This window comes from Colletotrichum siamense (genome assembly GCF_013390195.1).
Source record: "Colletotrichum siamense strain Cg363 chromosome Unknown KSG_Cg363_contig10, whole genome shotgun sequence".
Lineage (NCBI taxonomy): Eukaryota > Fungi > Ascomycota > Sordariomycetes > Glomerellales > Glomerellaceae > Colletotrichum > Colletotrichum siamense.
The window spans coordinates 594,259-606,402 of NW_023501023.1; the positions used below are offsets into that span (position 1 = coordinate 594,259).

At 55.0% G+C, this 12,144-nt stretch overlaps 1 protein-coding gene across 1 annotated transcript; it reads left to right on the forward strand.

Annotated features, from left to right (window-relative positions):
• Nucleotides 1-7,994: 7,994 nt before the first annotated feature.
• scd1 (Rho guanine nucleotide exchange factor scd1) lies at nucleotides 7,995-11,149 on the forward strand (the record flags this gene model as incomplete). The annotated part of the gene is made up of 3 exons (XM_036645912.1): nucleotides 7,995-8,573; nucleotides 8,656-9,441; nucleotides 9,500-11,149. 3 exons carry the CDS (start codon nucleotides 7,995-7,997, stop codon nucleotides 11,147-11,149), a joined length of 3,015 nt encoding a protein of 1,004 aa, XP_036487937.1.
• Between the last annotated feature and the right edge of the window lie 995 nt (nucleotides 11,150-12,144).

The following is a 12,144-nucleotide window of genomic DNA, read 5'->3' on the forward strand; positions in this document are numbered from 1 at the left end:
TAATAATAAATTTTCTCTACAGCTATATATATAATAGATTAATACCTAAGTATACTAATAAACTAGCTTTTATCTATATTAATACTTAAGTACTTAAGTGCTTATATAATATATAAGAAGGTTTAGAAATAAGCCTATTTTACTAAGAAGAAGCGTCTAAGTTAGATTTATAGTATTTTAAGGAGGTACTATAGTAGGTAATAGTAGAGGAGCTATAATAGCTTATTTCAGATTAGCTCTATACATAATAAAAGCACCCCTACGTTATACTATCGCTAAAATATAACGTTTTTTGCCTATTAAAACAACGTATTGCTAAGAAAACGCAATACGTACTCCATCCCTAGGCGCAAGTTCCCAAAGGATGGAAGGTCGTCCCGTCTTAGCTGGCTGGGGAGGGGGAGGGGGGCCCTTGGTCTTGGGAGTTGGGGCTTTGGAGGAGCTGATTGGTATCCCGTACCTCTTGCAGTGGGCGGCTTTGGGGGTCGCAGTTGCAGCCTGGAGCCTGTTTCTGTTCTGGCAATTCTGGCTACCTACCTACGCAGTGAGTTGGAGGAGGGGAAGGGGAAGGGGACACTCCCGCTGGAAACAATGCAACGCCTGCCAGACCTGCAAGCTGCACGACTGTGGCGTCGCGGATTGGCCGGCTTGGGGGAGGACAAGAAAAGGCAGCCCGCCGCAAATGGAAGGACGCACAGCGACACAGACTGATAGACCAGACCTCCCTCACAATCACCACCAGTTCAACTGCCCGTCAACGGCAATGAGCGGCACCTTAGCCGGCAAGAGGGGCACCAGAGCAGAGAAAACAAGGCAGAGGCAAGCCCCCCGTCCAGGGGTCCAGCGTCCCTGAACCTCCCCCTCCACAGCATTCCACCCGTGGCGTTGAACCCTGAGCCGATTTTCAGTCGTGCGGAGGCCCGCCGCCGCTGGGCTGCGCGGGCGGCCACTAGGAACGGAGGCGACGGGGCCGGGAGGCGAATCGGCGGCAATATCGGTGGTGGTGGTGGTCGTCGTCGGTAAGCGGCACCATCACCTTGAATGCTTCTTCTCCCGAGAAAGAAAACTCACGATAGTTTATGCCAACCTACAGCCTGTCCCCCATATCTGCGATTCCCCTCTGATCGTCGACAGTATCAACAACACCATCAGCTAACTTCATCATCTTGCTTTAAGTCGCTGCATGTCATCACATCAGAGTGGCGGGCTGCAGATCCAGAGGCCATCGCGGGAAGACCATGACCATGACCTCACACAGGTGGAGTCTACCGGTGGATCGCACCACTGCGCATGATCAAAAGGCGGAATTGGACAGCGGTCAGCCAGGCGGCAGCCCCAGCGAAGCCATTTCCATCCCCCTCCACCACCAGCCGCAATGCCTCATGTACTGTGTGAAGCCTGTCATCATCAACTCAAACGCAGTCCAATGCGAGCCTTTCCACAGTGTGAAATCAAAACCCTCTCCTGGTGCCTCACCCACACTCTCTCATCTTCATGTGTACTAGTGTCTGTATAATGCACCAACACCTTATTTACGCCTCAAGATAGCCTTTCCCCTCGCAGCTGTTGCCGTCTCTAAAAGACCAAAACCCAATCTCTCCCATTCCAACCTTGCAGGAGAAACATCCCGAGCACCGAGCCTCTGGTCAAAATGCGATTCCCATAGTCACCGATGATCCTTACCTAATTGCCATGTCTCTCATCGTTAGACTGACTTTGCTAAGCCTCTCGGTCCTCCGACACTGGTTCATCACATATCGACAATATTCTTCTGAGACCTCTCCCGAAGCTTCTTTCCTTCTAAATCGTCACCTCGACGCCAGTCTTGACCTCACCTGTAAACTCTTACCTGTTCAGGCGCAGAGTCAGCATCATCGCCTCTTCATATCAATGATATACTGCGGCTGACATCAACGGTTGCAAGCCCTGCACACGGGGCCGATGCGAGGCATATTTAGACACCACAAGTGCAGATGCCAGATGCCATGATCTGCATCTAACCCCTCAGCCGCATCGATCAACGCGGAACATTCAGTCCTGTTTGCTGCTGCAAATCTTGTCCAAGGTTACCTTGCTCTCTCGAAAAACCTTCTAGCCACCTGTCAATGACACGTGTAGATCAGCGAGCGGCAACATCTGCCCTGATCAATAGTTTCCCCCCTCACTCGCGAGCGTAAATATGACCAGCTTGCTAGGATTCGTTGCTTGGCAGGCTGACAGAGCTGAACTGCATCTGCGAATATCGTTAGCTCCAAACAACAGACATGCGTTTCTCCAAGGCTGTCCTCTTTTCGCCATCGCCGAGCCGGACAATTGAGCAGCAAAAGCAAGCAGTAAATGTCGGGGCTTTCCACCAGCATGTCGACTTGTTCGGCCGCCGCACCGACCGTTCTCTTACCCCTCCCCCGATGGTCGCCCGCTCCGGGTACCCACATGCTTGCGTCTTTTCTCTGCCCCCTCTTGAACACGAGGAACCCATCGTTGCTCAAACCCGTCGTTGCACCGCAAGTCCAGATGTTGCGCAGAGCAACCATACTGTACGACTCGCTCAATGAGGCGACCGAGACGCGCGATTTAACTCGGCACATAGGCAAGGGAAGGTTCCGTCGCAATCAGTTAGCACAATATGTCGCCCGCAGAGCAGTGTCAAACCCAAACTGAGTTCTTGGGTGTTCGCTTTTCCATGCCTCGCCCGGGTCTACCTCGCTCCCCAGCTGCGCAGAATCTGCTTGATGGCATCATGGTTCTTGGCAACCAACCCGTCGTGCCCACCACCCTCCATGCTATCCGCCCAAGCAACTCAGGATTCGGGCCGTTGCGCAATAATAGCAGCGACTGCGGCCAAGAAACTTTGATCGCATTCGCAAGACTCAATCTTCACCTCACTCGCGTGCGGAGCGGTGACATCTTTCGGTCGGGCGGGCTGCCGCTTCGAAAGGAATTTCAGAGAGACAGCGGACCACCCTAAAAGGATTTTCCGGGGTGCTTCGGCTCTTGGTCGGATCCACTGCGACTCCCACCAACGAGGGTTAAGCCGATGTGGTGCATGGGCGGGAGATTTGTCCCGATAGACTATGCCGAGTTGGTGACTGGCTCGAGAGCCTCAGCCCAATGGCCAATAGCGATATCTTGGCCAGACCTTAGACGCCGCCGCCTGGTCACTTGAACTGCTACTTCCTTCTGATGCCCTCGTGCCATTTTGTCGTCTGGATACTATTGGGTCTCAATGCCTCATCAAACGGTTGTTGCAGACCAAGACGAGGTGAGGGGCAGACGTTGCGGTAACTTGCAATGCAGGCTTCGGCGGCTGCTGCGTCGCCGAAAGGCATGATCGAACGAGCCCGCGTACCGGTGAGCCGGTCGCAAGCACAGTCCATTTCCCCGTATCCTCAAGCGGGCGCTGAGTCTCAACTATGCCGCCTCAGTAGGGCTCCGGCGTCCATGATCAGCCACCGTCGACGCCTCTATCCCACCCTCCTGCAGAAAACCGCCCATCCGGACAGCATCCCGGACAGCCCAGGCCGTGAGTGAGACGCACCGTTGAAGCCTCAAAGGCCCCTCACGTCCGGGGCTGAGGTGAAAGTGGTGACACAGGCTCGCACTTTGCTTTTCAGAGCCACGCGAAGGCGAAACAGAAGGCGCGAGCGTTGGGCCTAGTGTCAATAGCCACCCACAGCCAAGTAGGAAGTAACCTGAGGGTTGCAGATGGAGCTGCAAGGCATCGCAAACAAGGCACGGCGTTGCAAAGCAGCGGCGGTTGCAGCAGTAGTTCCTTGGAGAGCCCTTCATTCGGAGTGGGTTCCGCGGTCGCCCTACGGTGCGGCCTGGCCCTGGCCTTGTTGCAGAGAAGGGCTGATTGGGGTGGTATGGGTGGTATGGTGTCGATTCGTTCCTGATCCCAAAATAATTGTCATGTGAGGCTCCAACCGTTTCTCTCGTCGTGGTGGAGCGGCCTTCTTCCAAAACCTCCCAGAGTGCATGAACTGGGTGTTTCAACTGTCTTGACGTGTTTTGGTTAGCCGCGATGGAGGGTCTGGCCGGGCTGAACCCGCGGTTCTCGTAAAGATGGGCTGCTGCCCCTCAGTCCTGGACCTACAGACATCATCCGGTAGACGATTTAGGTTTTTTGATGGGTTGTGCTGGGCGAATGACGATTTCTGCCCACGGGCGACGGAAAGGCCGTGTGTCGAGCAGACTGACAGCGACTCTGCAGAAGGCACTCGAAAGGAAGGCTTCAAGAGACCCTGAAGGGCCTGAAGGGACAAGAGAGCAGAGTCAGAAAAGGCCAGGATGGGCTGTTTTGTTGGAAATCTGGCAGGGTAGCTCCGTGCATTGAGGCATCGAAACAACAGACGGATGGGAGACGCTCATGCGCCTGTCTGAGAGCCCGCGGGCGGTAGGTAGTCAAGTTCGCAGCTGTCGGTCGGGCGGCTTTAGTTGAGTGCTGACGGGCAGCCCAGCGCAGGGATTCCATCGAAAGCATTGGCCCTCGTTGTCGTTACCTTAGCAAGCGACAGAGCAACAGCCGGCGTTGGGTGCTAGAAGGGACGGAGAGCGATGTGATCTGAACCGGGGAAGAGACGGCGAGATGATGGGGGAGGCCCGAAGACTGCAGACACGACACGGCGAGAGGGCTGTGCTGGGCGGCGGACGCAGTATGGCGCGCTGCTAGTTTCGAGCATGAGGCGGCCGAACCCGACAGCACCATGGCAGTTGCGCAGTGGTGGCCAACGTACGACGACGCTGCGATTCCACTGGCTGGGGTTAAGGAGAAAATGCAGCTTTGGGTAAATCTAAACGGTGTTGCTGAAGTTGAAGTCGCAAAAAAGTACAATGGACGAGACTCGTGATCATGACATTCGGTGCTTTCCCTCGGGTGTCTTATCGCACCTGTCTTCCTTGCCTTATCGGGAAAGGAGGCACCGATCGGAGCAAGAGACGTGGAGACTCGGAAGGCACCTTCTTTCTGGTAAGAGAAGGCAGGCAGGTACGGGGTACTTTGCACGCATGAGGTACCTGCGCAGGAAGGAAGGAAGGACTGCACGGGATCTACCCTACCTCCTTAGTGGGAACGCCGTGTCTTATCAAGCAATCACCTCATCAAGACGCTCCATCTTGCAATGCAGTTGTTGGGTCTCTTACTCTTTGGTCGACTCGATGAGAACTTTTGCAGTCAACTGTGGTCTGAGAGATGCTGGAGGAAAGTGGGCAGTCGGCTCATTGCCCTTCGCAACGACGACGACGGATCAATCCAAATTTGCAGCGGGGGGCCCAGACGAGAAGGTTTACTGCATAGTACGGCCTACTCCGGCACGATAGTGAATCAAAGGTTGACGATTACCAACGGCCAGTGATTGCGGCAGGTAAGCAAGTCAGGCATTTGTGCTTAGTACAGGAGACAAACGTACTGCAGCGGTGATGGAGCCTGGTCAATCAATCTGGGACCACCGGCGGCCAACTTAGATCCGAGGAGGAACTGCGGGCAGCGGCTGTCGTTGACGTCTTGCGTGTACTTCATTTACGTGGGATGGCACGGTAATACTGGCAGCAATATCACAGCTACTATGCCGGGAGATGCCCGTTGGCGATATGCTCGTCATTCAGGGCATGATGATGGCTCACGTCAAAAGGAAGCAGAACGGAACACGGGCAGAATTCCGTTTTGCTGATATGGATCGCACGAGAATACTCTCGCGATGTTTCCCATTATTTGTGTCTGTCCCTGGTTCCCTCGCTCTCTCTCCGGGTCAGACTCTTGCTTTGCATCTGCAGACAGAGCCAGGCTGGATAGATGCCCCTCACCACCACCCCTATTTTTACGTGCCTGTGTTATCTCTCGTTCCATTGACCTTCTCGAACAATGCAGTGCACGCCGTGTCGCCCTCCCTGCTCTTTTGCTGCCTTTCTTCAACCCGGCTAGAATTGTTCTCCCTCGCAGCTGCAGGACCGGGGTCGAGGGTTTGGTGTGCCTGCTGCCCACCACTACGCAGAACGTTGCCCTCTCTCGACACCATCAGGTGTCGAACGTCGGAGCCTCTCTCTGGCCAGTGAACTGTGCCAATGATGTAGGCCCGACTGCGTGTGTGTTCGTAGATGGGTATGGATATGCTCTTAGTTGTGGTGTTGAAGCAACTCTGAAAGGACACAGCGAGCCACCCAGAGCAAGCAGGGCGCCAGGTGAGGTGCTCCGTAGGGTAAGGATGCCACGCGGGCACCATTCCAATCAATGGGAGACGTGAATCTGTCCACTGCGACGGGAGGCCAGTCTCGATCAGGACTAGCGCGGCAACCCGCTAATTTGAAACGCCCAAAACCTCCATCGGAATCAATGCGCGCAGCCTGAGGCCCTGAGAGGCCTTGCCCGGCTTCCCAGGTCGCTCCTTCCCTGCCCGAGAGGTACAGCGTACCTACCTACCTTACCTACCTGCTGCTGTTGCGTACATGCTGCACCTGAGGTGGAGGGGAGCGTCACTGCCAGGAAGGAACATCCGGTGCGTAAGTAGCTACCTAAGGTACTGCGACGTGCCCTGAGGGTGCTTGCTCTTCCAGCAGTCATTCACTACCTCAGGCTACCTTATCTGTGTCTTCCCAGCCGCGGGAGTCTGTCCATCTGTCTGGTCGGTCTTCACACCCACGCCAGATGTACCCGGTACTCCCAGGCCTCCCCTCCCCCTCCACCCATTTCCTTACCAGATTCCCTCCTCTCGCAACAGCGCAAAGACCGACACCGCATCCAACGAGAAACTGCATGCTGGAATCAGACTTGGCTGGCCTGACCTGACCTGGCCTGACCTTCTTCACTTGGGTTGCCTTTCCAGTCCACCACCATGGGCTAGGAGACGCCGGAGACACACACACACACACACACCAACACACACACACACCACACAAACGCACATGCACACAGCCTACCTTGCCTTAAGGTACAGCACGATACCCTCCTCGAACTAACCCGTCCCTCAACTGTCAAGGCTTCCCCTTCCTTGCCTTACCTTGCCTTACCCTGACCCTCTTCCTACTCGTTCTCTTTTCCCACCTCCCAAGAAGAACCTCGTCCCGTTTGCGCACCCAACCCAGGTCCCAGTCCCAGCCCCAATCCCGGATCGCTTCCCCTCAGGTCACAGGTTGGGTCGAATCAAGACTCGCTCATGCACCCCGTCTGCAGCTCTCTGCGTCCTGCAACAACAATAACATCCCCCAAACTGAGCGACATCACCGACTCGACTTGGTCTGCAAACTTGCAACCAAACCCGTCCGTTTGAACAGATACCTGTCTCGCCCAAAATTCGCCTGGGGATCCAGCAGATAATACAGCTTTAGGGAAAGGGAAAAGAGGACAGGCACTAGGACTCCAACAGGGGTAACAGAGGCATTCGTTTCGCCCCGGTAGCCCGCATCGCTCCGCACCGCTCCGCAACTTCGACTCGACGACTCGAAATCAGACCCGCCCGACCTGCCCAACCTCTCCCTCCTCCTCCTCCTCCACCGACACTCGGCGCCGGCAGTTCTGTCACACTCACTCTCACTCTCGACACGATTGCACTCTTCCTTCGAACCTGCTGTCCATTTGCAGATCGCAGCAGAGGGGCTTCCGACACCCGAACAAAAGCGCCAACCCAACGCCGACCGCCCAACAACAAAGGCCCTTGTTCTCGCTTTCCGCCTGACCAGAAAGAACGGCGCCCCTTTTGCGACGACTCCCGACTCCTGCGAACCGACCGTGACCGCTAGATCGTCTCTCGCCCCAACCACCGACACTTCTAAACCCCGGAGCCTTCCCGACTTGACCGACGCTGAGAGAAACCCTTGCGCTGGATGACGTGAACCTTGTTCCTACCTCTGGACAAGAAAGCGCTTCATCAATTTTCCACCGCCTCGACCCCCCGATTTCCTCCCACGATACCCAGCCGACTGCAGCCTCTCCCGACCGCCCTCGCCCACAAATCGCCCTCTCGCTTCCTCTCCCCTCCTACATTCGGATGGGTTAGGACGTCATGGCTCATGCTCCTCTCCTCAGAAATAACACCGCTCCCGTATTCCAGAACCAGAACGGAATTGGTGGTCTACCCAATACCATGAGTAATGCGCCCCGCGCCAGCCAGCTTTCCGGCTCGACAGCGTTCACATCGGCCGGTTCAATCAACTCGTTTGCGAGCACCTCGACCATAACCCCGGCGCAGAATGGCGGCCCTGTTATTGCGACGGCGAACATCATCAACCAAAAGGCCGATGCTTCCCGATCCCTTTACCAGATTTGCATGTCGTTGAAGCAGCGTTTAGCACAAGTTCCAGGCTTCGACCCCTATCTGCAAGAGTTGGACCCAACCGACCCCGTCGAGTCACTGTGGAGCCTTTTCCGCACCGGTTACCCGTTCTTGGATATCTACAATGCCCTGCAGCCCGAAAAGCCCCTCGAAATCGACGGTCCGAACGCTGCGGCGTCAGAGAGCAAGAAGTCCAAGATCGCCATTTTCAAGTTTATCCAGGCATGTCTCAAAGAGCTCGGCATCCCGTCCGCCGAATGCTTCGTCATCAGCGACGTCCTCGGAAACGACACTACTGGATTTGTCAAGGTATGTGAAAGTCGCCTCTTCGCAGTCGCGCCTCGGAATGACTCCGGCTTTGACGACAGAATTGAATCTGACCGTATCGCAGACAACCCAAGTGGTCAACCTCGTTCTCGATCTCGCCGAACAAAGAGGACTACTGCTACAGTTGCAGCCTTACCCTGAAGATGACATGCCCAAGGAGCCCGGCTCCAAGTTGAGCTACAGAGACCACATTATTAAGGAACTGGTTGACACGGAGCGCAAGTATGTGCAGGACTTGGAGAACCTTTACGATTTGAAGAGCAGCTTGGAGACGAAGGGTATCATTACTGGTGACACGATCCATCAGATTTTCCTCAACATCAACGCCATTCTCGACTTCCAACGTAGATTCCTCATTCGAGTGGAAACGACAAACTCCATGCCGCAAGCCGTTCAGCAATGGGGTGCTCCCTTCGTCACCTACGAGGAGTCCTTTGACATTTACCGACCGTTCATCGCCAACCAACGAAAGGCTGCCCAGGTCGCTGGGCAGGTTTTTGACCAGATTAAAGCGTCTGGACACCCGGTCGCAGCCGATTTCAATACCCTAGATGGCTTCTTGCTCAAGCCAATGCAGCGTCTGGTGAAATACCCTCTCCTGCTGAAGGACTTGTTGAAGAAGAGTGAAGACGAGTCGATTAAGGCCGACTTGGCGGGAGGTATTGAGGCGGCCGAAAGAGTGCTCTCTCGGGCCAACGAAGAGGTTAATCGCGATCTTCTGGACGAAGCCCTCGACGATCTCCGGAACCGCGTGGATGACTGGAAGAACCACCGCGTAGAACAGTTCGGTAGGTTGCTAATGCACGGCGTCTACACAGTCGTCACTGGAAAGAGCGAGCAAGAGAAAGACGTAAGTTGATTTTGCACTTCCCCTCGATATTTCGGGATAAGTGTACTAACTGACTTAGTACGAGATTTACCTTTTCGAGTGCATCTTGCTCTGCTGTAAGGAAATCTCGGCCAACAAGAGCAAGGATAAGAAGGACAAGACGCGGTCGACTGGACCCAAGATCAGAAACAAGAACGCAAGATTGCAACTCAAGGGCCGGATTTTCATGACGAATGTTACCGACGTCGTCTCTCTGTCCAAGCCTGGATCGTACAGCGTTCAAATTTGGTGGAAGGGCGACCCCGGTGTCGAGAACTTTATGATCAAGTACACAAACGAGGAACAGATGAAGAAATGGGCCAACGCCCTCGAGTTGCAGCGGAAGGACAACGCCCCGAAGGCATCAACGAGCCCTGATTCGGCTGCACCCGATTTCGCCTGGACTCGTGAGCATGGCGGCAAGCTCGAGAACCCGTATCTCAATCAGCAAGACGATGACGACGAGGACGAAATGTGGCCACCTGCGTCCGCACCAGCCCAGTTCCCGATGCCGACACAGTCTACCGGAGGCACCATGCTCCCTCGAAACGCGTCTAGCACCAGCCTTCGGCAACGTGCTGCTACGGGCGAGAGCCTTGCCGGCATGGTGAGGGCGCCACCACCCCGATTCCCGCTCCCGCAACCTCCCGCGCCCTTGAACGTGCAAACACAGATGCCTCCCCCAGGTGCATCATCCCCGGGAGCCCGTGGCGGCGATTCATACTTCTCGCCCGTGGCCGAATCGCCAGTGTCATCGCGTACGAGTACCGCGAGCGGCATGTTCCCTAACCCTAACTACCAGTTCCCCAAGTCCCTGACGCCCCAGCCTGGATGGGAAGATCCCAACCAGAGATACACTGCGCCGGCTATGCCTCGCGCGCCGTCCAGGGATGGCGCTCCCCAGAGAAACCCGCGTGGACCTTCTCTACCTGCTATGGCATCCAACAGCCAGAGCGCCGCCCAGCAGCAGCGCAGCAGGTCGTACAGCACGCCCGACATCAACGGCCCAGGTGGCATTCGCCGCACGCAAGGAGGCACGCCCGTTCCTACGGTGCCCAGTATCCCGGCACACCTGCATCCTGCTCATGATAACAATATTCCCCGATCTCAGACCGGCTCCCCTAGAATGAACGACCTCCCCATGCGCGCAAACACCCAGAGCCCTGGTGCGCAGCGAGAGCGCCAGTATGGCCACCAGCAGTCTGGAAGTTACGGCGGCAGCATGTCGCAGTTCCCCGCACAACCGATTTATCCCCGCCAGGGAACACCCAACTCTATTGCGCATGACCGGCAGCTCAGCATCGACGCTGCTGCATCAATGAATGCCGTGCTGTCTCCTCCACTTGGCACCGGTGTTAGCGCAACTCAGTCGAACCCGCTTGCCAGCCCGGACCTCCCGATTCCTACCCAGCTCAAGGTCAAGGTGAACTTTGTCGACAGCGGAAACTACGTTACCCTGGTCGTTGCCTTCAATATTACCTACCAGTCACTGATTGACCGAATCGACGCCAAGTTGGCACGGTTCACGAACAGCAGCATCAGCAAGGGAATGCTCAAGCTGCGTTACCAGGACGAGGACGGTGATTTCGTCACCATCGCCAGTGACGATGATATCCAGATCGCCTTTATCGAATGGCGTGAAGGTGGAGTTGGCGAGATCGAACTCTTCTGCGTTGGAGACACGGCCTAAACGCCCCATTTCTATGTCGAAGTAGGTCTTTTGGGAGAGTAGGACTTTCCCAGGCGCATCATACCATATACCCATCGGGGGGCATTTCTTTGCATACAAGGCGTCCGGAGCAGATTGTTTCACCTTATTTTTATACCTCTCAGCATCGCATCATCATCGGAGCAGGTGGCTGCCAGTCTACAAGGCGGGCTTGTAGCGGTAATCATTCTGCAACCAGGAAGCATTCGGACCTGCGAGATTTAGACGGCACCATCATCATGATCACTTTTTCCCCTCCCGCCCCACGACACACAAGTACCACTTTAGGCGTGGAGTCGCGCTTCAACCGGACTCTTTCTTGGAAATATTTACGACTGTTTCCCGACCCGCAGCTCTGGGCGGACTTTGCATATGCCCATCGGGCCAACGAGACACCAGACTGAGGGCCATTGGTAAACGAATCCAGGCACTCTTTCTACTTTTTATTTTTCACTTCTTACGTTGGTTGTTTACTCTTGGAATGACTGACCCTCTTTCGATCGTTACGACTTTGATGATGACGGAGAATTTTGATTCGGGTGTTGAAGGGTTGATGGCTGGTGGACAGCATCTGCCGGAAGTGAGATGCTTGGCCTTGTCGTTCGCTACAGTTTGGGAATGGCTCTTGACTGGCGCTAGCTAAAGGTTATTGAAGAATGGACAGGCGTTGCTGATCCTTCAAGTTGACTCTGGTCCTACAATATGCACTGTGCTTGTGATGGTGTTGTGAAATTGCTTTGTCTTGGCGCAAAGTCGCATTGAAATCAGTCATCCTCGCGTGCAACCTTTGTCGAGCCTGTCAAAGAAATGCCTAGTATGCCTACATCTTGCCTTGCGTTAATAAGTCACAACCAAGGCCAACTTGTGAATATTGCTGGTCATAAAGCTCTCCATATTTTGTGGTGGAATGCGGCAAAGTATCTTGCCAGATATGATACATAGTGTACAACAGCCATGCTCTAAAACGCCTCTTCCGG